Genomic DNA, 19,485 nt, shown 5'->3' on the forward strand with positions numbered 1-19,485 from the left:
TTAAAAGAAACAGAGGTATCCACTGAATCATCGAGGTGTTTATGGAGGAAGAAATCATCAGGTTGTGTAGAATCCAGATGGTTAAGATGAAAGTATTTAGTCCACGTAGCAGAGCCAAACAAGGTGTGGAACATATTAGCACTGGCAGGAATCATGCAAAATGCAGCTGTGGAGGGTTGGGGGGTTGTAACGAAGTACCCCCAGTAAGAGGGGGGTTACCTTGAGGTGCTTCCGGGGCTTAGCGTCCCCGTGGCCCGGTCGTCGACCAGGCCTCCTGGTTGCTGGACTGATCAACCAGGCTGTTGGACGCGGCTGCTCGCAGCCTGACGTATGAGTCACAGCCTGGTTGATCAGGTATCCTTTGGAGGTGCTTATCCAGTTCTCTCTTGAACACTGTGAGGGGATTGCCAGTTATGCCCCTTATGTGTAGCGGAAGCGTGTTGAACAGTCTCGGGCCTCTGATGTCGATAGAGTTCTCTCTCAGCGTACCAGTTGCACCTCCGCTTTTCAACGGGGGTATTCTGCACATCCTGCCATGTCTTCTGGTCTCATGTGATGTTATTTCTGTGTGCAGGTTTGGGACCAGCCCCTCTAATATTTTCCACGTGTAAATTATTATGTATCTCTCCCGCCTGCGCTCAAGGGAGTACAGATTTAGGCTCTTTAGTCGGTCCCAATAGTTTAGGTGTTTTACTGAGTGGATTCTAGCAGTAAAGAATCTCTGCACTCTCTCCAGGTCAGCAATTTCTCCAGCTTTGAAAGGGGCTGTCATTGTGGAGCAGAACTCCACTCTAGAGAGCACAAGCGTTTTGAAAAGTGTCATCATCGGTATAGCATCTCTAGTGTGAAAAGTTCTTGTTATCCAACCTGTCATTTTTCTTCCAGTTGTGATGGATACTTTATTGTGTTCTTTAAAGGTAAGGTCTTCCGACATGAGTACACCCAGATCCTTTACATTCTATGCTATGTTTTGCCTGAGTTTTGTACGTGGTTTCCGATTTTATATTTTCATTTTTTCCATAGCGCATGAGCTGGAACTTATCTTCGTTAAACACCATACTATTTTCTGTAGCCCATAGAAAGACCTGATCTACATCTGACTGGAGGTTTGCCGTGTCCTCTATGTTGCCTACTCTCATGAAGATCCTAGTGTCATCTGCAAAGGATGATACAGTGCTATAGGTTGTGTTCTTGTCTATGTCCGATATGAGGATGAGAAAAAGTACTGGAGCAAGCACAGTACCCTGGGGGACTGAGCTCTTCACGGTTGATGGGCTGGATTTTATATTGTTGACTATTACACATTGGGTTCTGTTGGTCAGGAAATTGTAGATCCATCTGCCTATTTTTCCGGTAATTCCTTTTGAACGCATTTTATGTGCAATAACGCCATGGTCACATTTATCAAAAGCTTTTGCGAAATCTGTGTAAATTACATCAGCGTTTTGTTTGTCTTCCATAGCATCTAATGCCATATCATAGTGGTCCAGCAACTGCGACAGGCAAGATCGCCCTGTTCTGAAACCATGTGGGGGGGGGTTAAAAGGTGATGAGGTGGTCATCCCTGGGGTCGTAGAGCTCAACCCTACCACAGAGGTGGGAGGGGACCGGAGGGGGTTAATCAAGAGGGTCAAAGGAGTAGCTTGGTCTGGGCCCAATGTAGCGGGGGCTAAAGAGCCCAATCTTCCAACACAGTCCACCTCGGGGGCTTGTTCGCCCACCCCACGAGCCTGGGAAAGTTATAAGAGGATCATTCAGTGGCCCAGGAATGAGCAGGAAATAATTTAATTTACGAATAAACTCCCATACCCACCATGGAAACACAATTAGAAGATAGAACACCCGACAAGATGGGACCCCCCCCCCCTAGGGGTGCATCATGAGTATACTCCCCGCAATCATCACCTTAAGAACCGTCAGTCCGTCGAAATCGAGTTCAGCAACGCAGGCGAGTATTGACAATAAAAGCGTCTCCTCCCTCACAACGTCGGGTACCACAGTTCTACGGGTGAGAGTGTGCCTCCCCAAACATCCGGGCGTCAAAACAGAAGATGTTCGAAAGAATAATGAAGCATGCAAAAGATCGGCGGGAAATTACAATTAGAAAGAAGAAGAAGGCTAAACGAAATATAAGGAAGAGGAAACAGCATCCAGCATGATTAGTGAAGACGGTAGAGGACTGCATGTCCCATGGAGCATCACACCCTGGCTGCTGCCCACTAAGCCCCTCTCACGAAAGGACAATGGGGTATGTCCTTTAGAAGCATAAGGCTACTAAAGGACCGAGGAAATGCTGTCCCATGGAGCCCCACACTCTGACAGCAGCCCACCAAGCCTCCTCACGTCAACAACGGGCAGGAATGTGAAGTGGTGACGGTAGGAGACCAACTATATCGTCACCCAGCGTTAAACCCTAAACCACTGCAGCAAACAACCACTGCCAAGTGGAAGGCAGTACAGGGGCTATGCTGACCCAAACCAACACTGCTGCAACCCTACCAACAGCCATGTTAACTCTGCCTCAGGGGAAAAGGAAACTACTAGTCAGGGGCTGTTTTATGAGGGTTCCCAGAAAACCTTTGTCACACAGAGAGCTGAACAAATGGAATTCAAACCAGTGATGCAGGTCACCCTGAAAATACTTAGGTTTTTATCCAACAGTGAACCTAAACCCGACAACATAGTCAAACCCTACATTCCCTTGGGTGGTTACCTCAGACCTGTATTCTCTATAGTCGTGGACACAATCCCATCTGACCTACATGTACCAGGTCTAGGGATCACAATTAAACATTAAAACAGCAGCGAGTCAAATTAGCTGACCCATAAAACAAATCTGACCATATCAAAGATATAGGAGTGTTAATTGGGTCAGATTATTATAAATTCATCTCTGGCAAACACCAATTGCACGGGATGACCATACTGAACTCTGCAGGTGGAAAGTCCCATTGTGTGAAGAGAACTAGAATGGTGGAGATGTGATTATAAACTAGTGGAGAAAGGGGGGAACTCCTCCCATTGTGTGAAGAGAACTAGAATGGTGGAGATGTGATTATAAACTAGTGAAGATATTGACTTATACGTTTCACCTTTTTTAAACCGGGTTTTTCCCTATAACCCCGTCCACTCCCACAGCAGTACACAGGTGCATATAGTTACAAAAGCACTGTGTAAACAAGAGGCTGGGTTGATATATTTGGAGGACAGTGTGAAGCCCAGACTGTTACTGGGTCTCAGCCAGCAAGGGTGGCGTCACGCTGCCAGATGCATCAGTGTAAACATTGTCCTAACATCCCATTGGAGTGTTTAAGGCACTCAACAACGGGTCATTAGCAGTGTCTCCTATGACCAACTGCTCATACCTTTCCATGCATGTAATATTCTTTTGTCTTGGTGTCGAGAACGGCTGATCTTAATTACCTCATGGAATGTTATTGATGAACAATCGTCAAGGGACTTACCAATATTAGACATATATGCGCAAGTTAGTGTACCCATTTATTGTTGTCCATTATGTGGAGTGTTTGACCATATGTTGATTTATTGGTAACTATTTTTGCCCAGGAAGTGAAGGTTATGTGGTTAAGATATTGAGCTCATGGGGACATTAGTTGTATGTACAGTTTTGGCCAGAAGGTGAAGGTTATGTGGTGAAGATATCGAGCACATTAGATATATGTACAGTTTTGACCAAAGGTTCACCTCAGTTACAGAGGAGATAGTCACGATGTGGGGTTTTCTATTTTGCTTTCCCGACTGCAATGCGTACGTCGCCAATGTACATGTGGCAGACGCTTCACGAAGCTGTCGGAATCAGCAGAGAAAATACGAAAACAACTGTACAGGGCCTGGGAGCATGGTCAAGTTAAGTCGAGTCCTTGAGAGTCTCTTCTCAGACTAGCCTCACCTGGTCAAGTTAAGAGTCCTTGAGGGGTCTCTTCTCAGACTAGCCTCACCTGGTCATGGTCCATGTTGATCATTGGAATCTCCTCAATGCTTGAAACACTTTAAGGGACTCCTAGGGTCCTCATCACATTTATAGTTTAGAGAATAATAGGCAACTCGGTGTTGAAGACACTTGTAGCTGAAGGCTTGAGTAAATAGTTGGCAGTATTCAGAAGTGGTTCAACGGAAATACCGCATAAAGCTTAACAGTAGTTTATTTACTAACTTAATCACTAATACAAAGGGTGCTTGATTTACTTTAGATTGGCGTCAGAAAGACTATGGTTGCATTAGCGACACTCTTGACGTCTGGCTAAACGATTCGGATCCACTCGTGGAGAAACACCTGACTTAACACTGTTGACAGCCAATCATTAACACGGCAAACCTAACTGCCGGTGTGGAGAGGGATCACATGAGTTCCAACCGGATACTTGGGTAATGATGATGCACAATAAATCACACTAGCACTGTCAATGGGACAGGCAATAACATGCACAATAATAAAATCATACAATAACTAAATGTGTGGTGTATGTGAAGCTCACATTCACAGACGAGTGTAATGTTGTGATACCACACAGATAAACACGCATACACCGTCGGGTGTCTAGGTCTCCACCTATACCTGTGTCAGGTATAATAAGGTGAGAACTGTGGTTGATCCCTCAGATCAACACAGACACAATAATACAATAACAAGATCTTGTACTTACAGGTAGGCTACCTCTCTTATTCACTCACTCACTCAGGCACATTTATGCAAGAACTCGTAGGTGGTCTGACGGCTGGTTTCGCTCGTTCTGACGTGAGACCATTGGCAACAGGCTTTCCCACAAACCGTACTTGACACGGAGGGTACTCGCAGGAGGGTGCGCTGTATGTCTAACAGACACAGGAACACACTTGATGGCACTGGCGGTGATTAAGGGTGGTGACGTCACGTGGTACAGTGAGGCAGGGCGGCTGGCGGCTCGAGGCTAGCTACATGCTCTTGACAGTGGCGGCTGCAAGTTATATGGGACCATGCGGTACACTGTGGTAAAATCACACACAGATTACTTTGGCAGTGGCACTCCTTAGTTCACTCTAGGTCACTCACAACTATCTCAATTTGTCACCAGGGGTTACCTGATACCAGTCTGTTTCGCTCTGGTGATTTTATATATATATATATATATATATATATATATATATATATATATATATATATATATATATATATATATATATATATATATATATATATATATATATATATATATATATATATATATATATATATATATATATATATATATATATATATATATATATATATATATATATATATATATATATATATATATATATATATATATATGTATATCACGAAAATAAACACGTGATTAAGAATGTGACAATGTCAGACCACGAAGGAAAAATGAAACAGGAAATTTCCTTAAGTACTTTCGTATATTAAATACATCTTCAGAAGGTCATTTTACAGATCGAGTGATGGGTATAAATAGGCAGGAGAGAGTGGTGAAGTAAGGTGAGGTACAATACTTGGACAACGCAGAAGGCCCATTGGCCCATCAGATGCACCCAATTGGACCATCCGATGTAGCCCAATGGCCCATCTGATACAGCAGACATACAAGCATAATACATAGGTAAGAGGTAAATATATACAATAAATTAGTGAGACAAATGTTTTTCAATGATTCTACTTAAATCGCCCTTTAGCTGATCTATTAGAAATGGATCTAAGTTATATAGACCACTGCTAATATTCAAATTACTTTCTTTGGTGATCTGTATCAAAGCGGATTCAATTATGTTTCTGTTATAGGTGCTTTTACAATTTGTTATTGAAGACGCACTCTCCCAATCAATTTGGTGAGCTTTTTCTGACAAATGCACAAACAAAGCATTAGATAATTGGCCATGTCTTACAGAGTATTTATGTTGCGATATTCTACATTTTAAATCTTTAGATGTTTGCCCGACATAGAACTTATTACATTCCTTACAAGGTATTTTATAAATGACGCAATTATCACTACGAGGGCTGTTCCTTACTAATAGCTTACCAACAGTGTTTTCGTAGCTAAACATTACATCTATATTAAAAAGTTTCAAGGCCTTGACAATATTCTCAAACCCAGAGAAATATGGTAAACATAACACATTCTTTGGGCGAGTCCTTTCACTGCATACATTATTATAATATGTACGACGAGCTTTGTTACGACAAACTTCCAAAAAATTCAGTGGGTAACAAAGCTTAAGACCAATCGAATCAATATTCTTAAATTCTTCATCTAAGAATTCTGGACTCACAACTCGAAGAGCTCTTAGATACATTGAAGAAACAATTACAATGTAAAAAAGTCAATTTTTTCTTCAATGTATCTAAGAGCTCTTCGGATATGGCGATGTACGGCACAAAGTACTGCATCTCTTCTGACCATGTTGAAGGCATTCTTAAAGTCCAGTTTGAGCAGGGCCTTTTCATCAGAAATGTTGGTGATGTATGCTCGTGCTGCATGGGCAGCCGCTTCACAGCCTTGGGGGATTCCAAATCCTAGCTGGATTGGTTTCAGCAATTCAGCCGCTTGCTGGCTAACTACCCTCGTAGCAGCCTTGGCAATCAGGCGTCGGAGAGTGTTGCCGACAGGGATTGGCCTGATTCCTTCGTCCTTCTTTTTGAGAGCACAGAGGGAGGCACCAAAAAAGAGAGGCCTGATGACCTCAGGTATCTCACCAGCCAGGCACATGTTGACAAACCTTGTGAGTTCCATAAGAAGATCTTGTGCAGCATCACCAACCGCAGGATTTAACATTTGCTTGATGTGTTGAGGTTTTAACCCTGTAAAGCCGCCTGCTGACCCAGGTGGAAAAGAAAGGGCTGCTTTGTAGACCTCAGATTCACCAACGATTAATGGGTCTGAAATGGTGTCGGCTGATGGCGGAACGATGTTGTCGCCTTGAGGGGCTCTGGGTGGGTGCTTACTTTGCAGGGCCCGTGCTGTGGCTGAGTTTCGAGGAGCAATTTTCTCGTCACTGGTGAGGACTCTAATAGCACTTGCAGCATTTCCCTCTTCAATTTTCTTGGTGATTTGTGCTCTGATTTTGTACGTTTCCGGTATGTTGTTGTTACCATTTCTGTGGTGGGTGTGTTTTGCTCGGAGAGGCAGGCGAACTAGGTTGTCCCCCCTTGGGTATTCATTTATCGCCCTCAGGACCGAGGAAGCAAGTGATTTGTCCATCCTTGGAGGGATGGTGAGGCATACATTGATAAACAGAAGGACATTATGCCACGTTTGAATGTTTTCCTGGGCATCATTGACCCTTTTCAGAAGATTACAGAGTTTGGCTGCTTCTAGGATGTGTGGTCTATATATATATATATATATATAGGAAGGGAGTACCACCTCTAGCTGGAAGAAGGGGGACCCATAGCCTCGGAGGAAACCACGCATAACGCATTAGAGGGAATGTTTAGATCCCCTCCAATACAGTTATATATATATATATATATATATATATATATATATATATATATATATATATATATATATATATATATATATCGCCGTCGGGGAAGTGGCTCAAATAGCCTCGGCTATCACTTCCTTTTGACGGCCGTGATGGTCAAGCGGATTAAGGCGCCCTGTAGTTACCAGTTGCGTTGCTTCTGGGAGTATGGGTTCGAGTCACTTCTGGGGTGTGAGTTTTCATTCGCATATAGTCCTGGGGACCATTCAGGCTTGTTCGCATTTGTGTTCCTCACGTGTGCCCCAAAGAATGAGGTGATTTGGTGAAATGCTATGCCCAAGATTACCATCCGAGTTGCCGTCGGGGAAGTGGCTCAAATAGCCTCGGCTATCACTTCCTTTTGACGGCCGTGATGGTCAAGCGGATTAAGGCGCCCTGTAGTTACCAGTTGCGTTGCTTCTGGGAGTATGGGTTCGAGTCACTTCTGGGGTGTGAGTTTTCATTCGCATATAGTCCTGGGGACCATTCAGGCTTGTTCGCATTTGTGTTCCTCACGTGTGCCCCAAAGAATGAGGTGATTTGGTGAAATGCTATGCCCAAGATTACCATCCGAGTTGCCGTCGGGGAAGTGGCTCAAATAGCCTCGGCTATCACTTCCTTTTGACGGCCGTGATGGTCAAGCGGATTAAGGTGCCCTGTAGTTACCAGTTGCGTTGCTTCTGGGAGTATGGGTTCGAGTCACTTCTGGGGTGTGAGTTTTCATTCGCATATAGTCCTGGGGACCATTCAGGCTTGTTCGCATTTGTGTTCCTCACGTGTGCCCCAAAGAATGAGGTGATTTGGTGAAATGCTATGCCCAAGATTACCATCCGAGTTGCCGTCAGGGAAGTGGCTCAAATAGCCTCGGCTATCACTTCCTTTTGACGGCCGTGATGGTCAAGCGGATTAAGGCGCCCTGTAGTTACCAGTTGCGTTGCTTCTGGGAGTATGGGTTCGAGTCACTTCTGGGGTGTGAGTTTTCATTCGCATATAGTCCTGGGGACCATTCAGGCTTGTTCGCATATATATATATATATATATATATATATATATATATGCAATTGACGATCACAAAACACTGATCATTTTATGCGGAAAATCCACAGAGAAATATGAAATGAGGTGAACGTTTCGGCTCTGTTAAAGCCTTTGTCAACACCAGACTGACTAAGGAGAAGGGAGAAGGGGGAGGATATATAGGCCGACACCTGACCAACCCATCCCTAGGGTTGGTCAGGTGTAATTAAACAAAAACAGGTATAGCTTAGCTTAGAATGGTCAAAGAGGATTAAGCGGTCAGAGAATAAGGATAAAAGATTAAAGAAAAGCCTCATGAACACACAATATATGAATATACAATTATAATGAGACATTGCAAGCCTCTCTATCAGAGTTGTTTCTTAAACTGTTGTGCAACATTATAACTTAAAAATGGATCAAGTTTGTACATTCCAGTACTAACATTAAGAAGATTTGGACACTGACTGATTAGAGCAGACTCAATCAAATTCCGTTCCACGAAATCCCCACAATTGGTAATGCTTTTTGCCCCATTCCAGTTAATATTGTGATCGCATAAACTCGTATGTAGATACAATGCAATAGACGTTTGGGCAGTTCTAATACTATAAGCATGTTTTGACAACCGCAATTGTAAGGACTTTCCTGTTTGTCCAAGGTACACAGAATCACAATCATTGCAGGGAATCGAATACACACAACCTGCTGTATCAGGGGAGTTTTTTATTAAATTGGATTTGATCGTACTATTAGTGAACACCAAATTTATATTAAGTTTCTTAAAAATCAGAGACAATTTTTCAAGTTCACTCGCATAAGGTACCACCAATGAGTTAATAATTTTTGGTTTCGCCTTAGGGACGTGATTATAAAACGTACGCTTGGCTTGTACAAACGAGAAATCCAAAAACCTCTTAGGATATTGTAAACTCTTCCCAATTTCATATATTTTAGCAATCTCTTCATCAAAAAACTCAGGGCTGCAAACCCTCAAAGCTCGTAGAAACATTCCTGAAAATACTGCCTGTTTAACTTTACTATGATGATTCGAATAAAAATGAACATACGACCCCACGTTGGTAGGTTTCCTATACACATTAAATTTGAACTTTCTAGTGACTCTATGAATCATCTTTTGTCTTTGCAACAAAGACCAGATAGTTTTTCTTAATGAACTCAATTCTTTGGTACCTTCAATAAAATTCACTTGTGAGACTGAGGAGAATGGTACTCTTCCGTTTTTGGACATTATGATTCATAGAGTCACTAGCAAAAGAAAGTTCCTGTAAAATAGTCTAATAGGGGGTATAGGTGTTGTGTTAGTTGTCTCTTCAGAGGTTGCATGGCGTTTCACTTTCCTTCTTATGATGTCTTCGACGAAACCATTGGAGAAGCCGTTGTTGACTAGGACCTGCCTTACCCTACAGAGTTCTTCGTCGACTTACTTCCATTCTGAGCTGTGGCTGAGAGCACGGTCGACATATGCGTTAACAACACTCCTCTTGTACCTGTCTGGGCAGTCGCTGTTGGCATTTAGGCACATTCCTATGTTCGTTTCCTTAGTGTAGACTGCAGTGTGGAAACCTCCGCTCTTTTCCATGACTGTTACATCTAGAAAGGGCAGCTTCCCATCCTTTTCCATCTCGTAAGTGAAACGCAGCACGGAACTCTGCTCAAATGCCTCCTTCAGCTCCTGCAGATGTCTGACATCAGGTACCTGTGTAAAAATGTCGTCAACATACCTGCAGTATATGGCCGGTTTCAAGTTCATGTCGACTAAGACTTTTTGCTCGATGGTACCCATGTAGAAGTTTGCAAACAGGACACCTAGGGGAGAACCCATGGCGACCCCATCTACTTGCTTATACATGTGCCCATCCGGGCTCAAGAAGGGTGCCTCTTTAGTACAAGCTTGGAGTAGTTTCCTCAGAATATTTTCTGGTATGTCAAGAGGAGTACAGGCTGGATCACGATACACTCTGTCAGCTATCATCCCGATTGTCTCGTCCACAGGTACGTTGGTAAACAGCGATTCTACGTCCAACTAGGCTCTTGTCACTGTGGCCCGTGTGCCCCGCAGTAAGTCAACAAATTCCTTTGGAGACTTCAGGCTGAAGGCGCAAGGAACATAAGGAGTCAGCAGGCCGTTGAGTCGCTTCACCAGTCTGTACGTGGGTGTGGGTATCTGGCTAATGATTGCCTATACCCCCTATTAGACTATTTTACAGGAACTTCTTTTCCACAGCTCATAAAACGAAGGAAAGGGTCCTGAAAGATATTGTTAATATAAACGTTATCCCTACAGACAAAAATCAGAGGATACAACTGACGATTTACTATAAAACCAGAAAAACGGCCAACCTACTCATGAGAAACTCTCCAGACACAAAACAGAACGCTTTAAAAGAGACTAACGTTGTCTATGCCTTCAAATGCCCTCTTGGGGACTGTAAGCTCCAAAAAACCCAGTATATAGGCAAGACAACAACATCTCTTTCTAGGCGTTTAACGATGCATAAGCAACAGGGCTCCATTAAGGAACATATAATCTCTTCCCACAACCAAACCATCGCCAGAGAAATCCTAGTAAACAACACAGAAATCATCGATAGATACAGCGATAGCAGGCGGCTTGACGTTTGCGAGGCACTACACATCAAGAAGTCAACACCAGCAATCAACAGCCAATTAATGCACAACTATATTCTACCCACCTCAAGACTCCGCTCCAATATAGAAGCATCAAGAAATATGGACCAATAGGCTTTCTACAATCACTTCTATTCAATACCCATTGTTTCGTGTTGATGAAATTAATACCCTATTAATGCCACCTCTTGTTCTGTCTTGTGTTGATGAAATTAATACCCTATTAATGCCACCTCACCCCATCCACCTCTCTCAAATGCAGATATAAACAAAGTCGGAGATGCGTAAGTTCTATTCAGTTGTGTATTTGTAAACTAAAGTCTTTGAAAATGTAATAAGTTTTACGAAACGCGCTCGTGTCGCGTCAGACTAGAAAAAAAAATGAATTTTGGAGAATTGATTTTTGATTTACCTCTAACAGTGAAAAGAAATGTACGAAAGATTGAGAAAATTCGTGTTAGACTTATTAATCTTACTTTTTCAGTCATATTTAATAATATATATATATATATATATATATATATATATATATATATATATATATATATATATATATATATATATATATATATATATGTCGTACCTAGTAGCCAGAACGCACTTCTCAGCCTACTATGCAAGACCCGATTTGCTTAATAAGCCAAGTTTTCCTGAATTAATAGATTTTCTCTAATTTTTTTCTTATGAAATGATAAAGCTACCCATTTCATTATGTATGAGGTCAATTTTTTGTTATTGGAATTAAAATTAACGTAGATATTTGTCCGAACCTAACCAACCCTACCTAACCTATCTCTATAGGCTAGGTTCGGTTAGGTAGCCGAAAAAGTTAGGTTAGGTTAGGTAGGTTAGGTAGTCGAAAAACAATTATTTCTTGAAAACTTGGCTTATTAGGCAAATCGGGCCTTGCATAGTAGGCTGAGAAGTGTGTTCTGGCTACTAGGTACGACATATATATATATATATATATATATATATATATATATATATATATATATATATATATATATATATATATATATATATATATCTCACCTCACTATGATATGCTAAGGGGGAGTAACCTACAGCATCAATGGAAAACATAGCCTGGCCAAATATCAATAAGTGTCTAGGGGAATGAAAGGCTAACAAAAAATATACCAGTTTACTGGGCATTAACATAAATGAACATAACATGAAAAAGAATACAATCTATAAACTCACACTCAATGATTTATCCAGCTTCTCAAAGCTGGGCATGATCATCAACAGGTCTCAAAACTGCATACAATCAGCACTAGCTGACGCCAGGCTCTATCGTGGCGCAGTGGGACACTAGCGCCTATTATGCTGCTAATACCAATACAGGGTGGTGGTGGTGTCACAACCATTAACAAATGAGGTATGAGGAATCAGTATCATATACAGCACAATGGCATCACTTAAGATCCTCAGGTGCCCACCTCACTAAGATATATAACAGCACCTACCACCTGGTATAAAGGATGCACAATGGTAGAATTGATCCATGGTATACATTACTGCAACATGACAAATATCCTAGCAGTCAAATGACACAAATAAGGTCACAAAACCCGGACCGTAGCGGCAACACATGCGCTCGACTGAGAAAATCAAAGAGTGACCGCCCAGAGCCATGCTGGCCGGGAGCGACACTGTATCCACCTCTATGAGTCAGCTGACTCCTATCTTTCAAATATCTCGAGCTCATATACAGACATATCTCGATCAAGAACTTGTAAATCATATATCAACAAAAAAAAGGCTATAATACAGAACCTTACATATCAATAATTCAGTACATTAAAGATTATATCATGATATAAAAATATGTGAACAAAGAATTCATATTGGCAAGACATGGTAACACTGGCGGGAGAGGGGAGGAGGGGTTAAGGGAGGATTTCAAGACGTCTGTCAGCCAGCCATTATACATAAATATACATGAATTCAATATAAAGTACATATATATTCATGTGTATCAAAACCATGTCTATGTGGTATACATCTCACAATGCCAAAATCTAATTTAATGTTAGAGGACAATGTAATGAACAATAATGAAAGGGAAATTACACAGTATACAGGACAGTACTACATCCGAGACCTTAATTTATACATTCTCCATCATAGTTCACATAATATTTCCTATACAGCATTATGTAGCATTCCATAATATAAGCATATACGGATGTTTTTCAAGTTACATGACATTAGGCTACTGCTATTCACTAGACTTCTAATATATTTTCACAAATACATTGCAAGGACTTATGGTACAGATATATAATATACATAGATATATGGGGAATACATTGGCAATACATACTGTAACCCCGCGATTATCCGGGATTCAAACATCCGGAAAACGCCCTTATACGGCCAAAATCGTGTTCGGATAAAGTTATCACAATATCCGGCCAAAATGGCCACAGGAACCGGATAAAAGCTGGTTTGGCTGGATGAAAATACGGCCATACCGTATTAATCCCGTCTGTGGCTCTAGACGCATGGTGGAGGAGGGGGGTGGGGTGGGTGGGTGGTGTTGGGAGGGTGGGAGGGGTGCGTCAGGAGGGACCACCTGGGTACAGGAATTACCAATAATTTTAGAACAGTTAATCATAGGCAAAAACAAATGAAATAACTACTAGTAATTATGTAATAACAAATAAATAAGTTTCCTAAAAGCATTGTGCACAGGCTGAAGTTTCCTTCAAAAATATTGTGAATTTTTTTCCTCCTGGCGGCCTACGTAACGCGCTATCCCAAGTGGACCCGTCCAACACTGGTCAACCCATGTGCGTCCGTCCCTCGTGTTATACACAGTGCTGCGCCATTAGTGAAATATTTTTTTAAATAACTTTTTTATTTTCATAGTAACTTTGAACATTTTTGGCCAAGACTATGTCTGGTAGCAGCATCAATCGTTCTGGAGGTGTTAAGAGGAAGAAAGTTGTCCTAACAATAAAAGACAAGTCAGTTATACACCTCAACCAGTGCGGCCTCACAGTGTTGCGCCATTAGTGAAATATTTTTTTAAATAACTTTCTTAATTTTCATAGTAATTTTGGACATTTTTGGCCAAGAATATGTCTGGTAGCAGCATCAATCGTTCTGGAAGTGTTAAGAGGAAGAAGATTGTCCTAGCAATTAAAGACAAGTTACGTGTTGTTCAACCAGTGAGGCGTCACAGGCAGCCAAGCGCCTTCAACAAGTGAGGCGTCACAGGCAAGCCAAGCGCTTTCAACAAGTGAGGCGCAAGCAAGCGCCTTTAACAAGTGAGGCGTCACAGGCAAGCCAAGCGCCTTCAACAAGTGAGGGCATGCAAGTGCTTCAACAAGTGAGGTGCAAGCAAGCGCCTTCAACAAGTGAGGCCTCACAGGCAACCCAAATGCCCTCAACCAGTGAGGCTTCAGCAGCTGGCAGTCAAAACTAACTTAGCTTAATGAACTGTACAGTAATTTTAAGTGTTAATTTTAGTGTTGTGTTAGTATAGGTTACATAAATTGTTAAGAATTTTTAACTTCAAGATGTGTGGCATCAATCAAGAAGACGAACACCAACAAGGTAAGTTGAGGTTTCTAGTTGAATATTTAATAATTGTATGTGGCAAGGCAATTCAAATTATGTTGTTTGTAGTATAAAAATAGTTGGAAATGGTCACTTTTGGACTCGTAGGTGAAAAAGTACCATTATCCGAAAAATGTGATAATCCGGCTGGGGGTCCTTCCTATATAGTCCGGATGATCGAGTGGAGTCAGTATTTAATACCAGTGTGTTGTCGAAAAAAGAATAACTACATAAATTAATATTCGTGATACTAGGCTAATCAGCCAAGACATCACTATACAGTTTGATCACATCATACACCAGTTACAGTATGATCATACTGGTGTATGTGTGGTCATAACACCACCTCACACCCATATGGTAATATCACAACACACCACGGACCAGTATGGTAATATTACAACACACCATGGACCAGTATGGTAATATCACAACACACCATGGTCCAGTATGGTAATATCACAACACATCATGGACCAGTATAGTGATATCACAACACACCATGGACCAGTATGGTAATATCACAACACACCACGGACCAGTATGGTAATATCACAACACACCATGGTCCAGTATGGTAATATCACAACACACCATGGTCCAGTATGGTAATATCACAACACACCATGGACCAGTATGGTAATATCACAACACACCATGGACCAGTATGGTAATATCACAACACACCATGATCCAGTATGGTAATATCACAACACACCATGGACCAGTATGTTAATATCACAACACACCATGGACCAGTATGGTAATATCACAACACACCATGGTCCAGTATGGTAATATCACAACACACCATGGACCAGTATGGTAATATCACAACACACCATGATCCAGTATGGTAATATCACAACACACCATGGACCAGTATGTTAATATCACAACACACCATGGACCAGTATGGTAATATCACAACACACCATGGTCCAGTATGGTAATATCACAACACACCATGGTCCAGTATGGTAATATCACAACACACCATGGACCAGTATGGTAATATCACAACACACCATGGACCAGTATGGTAATATCACAACACACCATGGACCAGTATGGTAATATCACAACACACCATGGACCAGTATGGTAATATCACAACACACCATGGTCCAGTATGGTAATACCACAACACACCTGAGTGATTGTGTGATGGTGATATAGCAGTGATAGTAATATAATAAAGATAGTGTGATAGTGATATTGAGGTGGTGATAGTGAGGTGATGGTAATATATCTGTGATAGTGAGGTTATCTTGAGTTAATTTCGGGGCTTTTTAGTGTCCCCGCGGCCCGGTCCTCGACCAGGCCTCCACCCCCAGGAAGCAGCCCGTGACAGCTGACTAACACCCAGGTACCTATTTTACTGCTAGGTAACAGGGGCATAGGGTGAAAGAAACTCTGCCCATTGTTTCTCGCCGGCGCCTGGGATCGAACCCAGGACCACAAGTCCAGCATGCTGTCTGCTCGGCGACCGGCACCTTAGTAGGGTGATATAGCAGTGATAGTGAGGCGATACAGCAGTGATAGCATAGTGGTGATATAGCAGTGATACTGAGGTGATGATGATATGACAGTGATGGTGTGGTGATGGTGATATAGCAGTGATGGTGAGGTAGTGGTGCTGTAACAGTGATAGTGATATATCAGAAAATGTAAGGAGGAAATATATCAGAATGAGGTGATATGACCCCAAATGTGGGTCCTGAGGTGATGGTGATATATAGAGGTGATAGTGAAGCTATAGTGATACAGCAATGATAGGTTGCAGTATTGAGAAGGTATAGCATTGATGGTGATACAGCCATGTTTGTCAGGCATATGATACCAAAGTATAAATACCAAAGTGTTAAATACCAAAGATAGTGAAGTTATGATGATATAGTGATAAAGGTGTGTCCTTAAATTACATTGGCATCATAACACGCAGTCAATGGTGATGCACGAGTGATAGTGATGGTGGTGGTACAGCAAACTAAAGTGGCAGCACAACACCACAGTAGTGATGGTGATGGTACAGTGAACTAGAGTGGCAGCACAATACCACAGTAGTGATGGTACAGTGAACTAGAGTGGCAGCACAACACCACAATAGTGATGGTGGTGGTACAGTGAGCTAGAGTGGCAGCACAACACCACAGTAGTGATGGTGGTGGTACAGTGAACTAGAGTGGCAGCACAACACCACAGTAGTAATAGTGGTGGTACAGTGAACTAGAGTGGCAGCACAAGACCACAGTAGTGATGGTGATGGTACAGTGAACTAGAGTGGCAGCACAAGACCACAGTAGTGATGGTGATGGTACAGTGAACTAGAGTGACAGCACAATACCACAGTAGTGACAGTGATGGTACAGTGAACTATAGTGGCAGCACTAAATCACAGTTGTGATAGTGACGGTTCAGTGAACTAGAGTGGCAGCACTACACCCCATTAGTTATGGTGATGGTACAGTGAACTAGAGTAGCAGCACAATACCACAGTAGTGATGGTACAGTGAAGCAAAGTGGCAGCACAACACCACAGTAGGTATAGTGAAGGTACAGTGACCTAGAGTGGCAGCACAACACCACAGTAATGATGGTGATGGTACAGTGAACTAGAGTGTCAGCACAATACCACAGTAGTGATGGTACAGTGAACTAGAGTGGCAACACAACCCTACAGTAGTGATGGTGATGGTACAGTGAACTAGAGTGGCAGCACAACACCACAGTAGTGATGGTACAGTGAACTAAAGTGGAAGCACAACACCACAGTCGTGATGGTGATGGTACAGTGAACTGGCAGCCCAACACCACAGTAGTGATGGTGGTGGTACAGTAAAGCAGAATGACAACACAACACCACAGTAGTGATGGTGGTGGTACAGTGAACTAGAGTGGTAGCACAATACCACAGTAGTGATGGTGGTGGTACAGTGAACTAGAGTGGCAGCACAACCCTTCAGTAGTGATGGTGATGGTACAGTGAACTAGAGTGGTAGCACAACAACACAGTAGTGATGGTACAGTGAACTAGAGTGGCAGCACAACACCACAGTAGTGATGGTGGTGGTACAGTGAACTAGAGTGGCAGTACAACACCACAGTAGTGATGGTGGTGGTACAGTGAACTAGAGTGGCAGCACAACACCACAGTAGTGATGGTACAGTGAACTAGAGTGGCAGCACAACACCACAGTAGTGATGGTACAGTGAACTAGAGTGGCAGCACAACACCACAGTAGTTATGGTGGTGGTACAGTGAACTAGAGCGGCAGCACAACACCACAGTAGTGACGGTGATGGTACAGTGAACTAGAGTGGCAGCACAACACCACAGTAGTGATGGTACAGTGAACTAGAGTGGCAGCAAAACACCACAGTAGTGATGGTGGTGGTACAGTGAATTAAAGTGGCACCTCTACACCACAGTATTGATAGTGAAGGTACAGTGAACTAGAGTGGCAGCACAACACCACAGTAGTGATGGTGGTGGTACAGTGAACTAGAGTGGCAGCACAACACCACAGTAGTGATGATGGTGGTACAGTGAACTAGAGTGGCAGCACAACACCACAGTAGTGATGGTGGTGGTACAGTGAACTAGAGTGGCAGCACAACACCACAGTAGTGATGGTGGTGGTACAGTGAACTAGAGTGGCAGCACAACACCACAGTCCACCACAGTCACCTCCGTAATGTCACTGTGGTTGATTGCTGCCCTCACCACATCCAGGCCGCTCACCACATCACCGAAGACATTTCGCAACTGGTAACCATCCTGGAGGTCCCTGGTGGTGATGACGAACTGGGCACTCCTTGGATCCCCCGGCCCCCACCTGGCCCGCACAGCTCCTGCCCGGCCTGACCTCCGGTACTGCCCCTCGAGGTCAGGCAGCAGTGGGGCTCCTCTCTTACCATCATTACTCTCGTAGTCTCCGCCCACCACCCTCTCATCCGACTGACCCTTGTACCACACCTGCAACAGTTTAGTGTTGCGGTAGGTGTGGCCCCGCTGGCCCGTACACAACAACACAAACTGTCTGGCCAGCGGAGTGTCAGGGGTCAGCCGGATTGTGACCCGCCCTCTTGTTGACCCCGCCCACCCGAGGTCAAGGAACGCCAGGGTGCAGGAGGGCTCCAGCACGCCCACAACCTCACTCTCCTGCAGAAAATGAAATAAATCTTGCTGATAACTGTACAACAAAATGTTATCATATTAGATATGATAACTCAGTAAATCAGTAATGTCAGTAAGACTAGTGGGTGTAATAAAGTAACCTGGAGGGTGTGAGCGTTGGCGGGCGTGGGCTGACGCAGGAGTGGGTGGAGGTACAGCTGTCCGTCTTGTAGAGTTATCCTGGCGGAGCGGCAGCCATCTTGGTCTTCCAGGACGGCAAACACCCGGCCAGCCTCCACCAGCCTCTTGACGGGCTCCCTTATCCTGCGGAGGTCCTCAACCTGTGGACAGTGACAACTCCATTATCACCTGTGGTCAGTGTCAGCCCCATTATCACCAGTGGTCAGTGTCTGCCCCATTATTACCTGTGAACAGTGTCAGCCCCATTATCACCTGTGGACAGTGTAAGCTCCATTATCACCAGTGGGCAGAGTCATCCCCATTATCACCTGTGGACAGTGTCAGCCCCATTATCACCTGTGGACAGTGTCAGCCCCATTATCACCTGAGGACAGTGTCAGCCCCATTATCAAATGTGGTCAGTTTCAGCCCCATTATCACCTGTGGTCAGTGACAGCCCCATTATGCTGGAC

The 19,485-nt window shown here is 43.2% G+C and overlaps 1 protein-coding gene across 1 annotated transcript in view; it reads right to left on the bottom strand.

Annotated features, from left to right (window-relative positions):
- Window positions 1-12,272: 12,272 nt before the first annotated feature.
- The window catches only part of LOC138364939 (uncharacterized), a 108,643-nt gene continuing 101,430 nt past the window's right edge, over window positions 12,273-19,485 (bottom strand). The window contains exons 5-6 of the mRNA XM_069325021.1: window positions 18,994-19,173; window positions 12,273-18,877 (exon numbers count right to left, since the gene is read on the bottom strand). Coding sequence (XP_069181122.1) covers window positions 18,365-18,877; window positions 18,994-19,173 — 693 coding nt within the window. The 3' untranslated portion in view covers window positions 12,273-18,364. The remainder of the gene's footprint in view (window positions 18,878-18,993; window positions 19,174-19,485) is intronic.

The sequence above is a fragment of the Procambarus clarkii genome, chromosome 15 (genome assembly GCF_040958095.1).
Source record: "Procambarus clarkii isolate CNS0578487 chromosome 15, FALCON_Pclarkii_2.0, whole genome shotgun sequence".
Classification (NCBI taxonomy): Eukaryota; Metazoa; Arthropoda; class Malacostraca; order Decapoda; family Cambaridae; genus Procambarus; species Procambarus clarkii.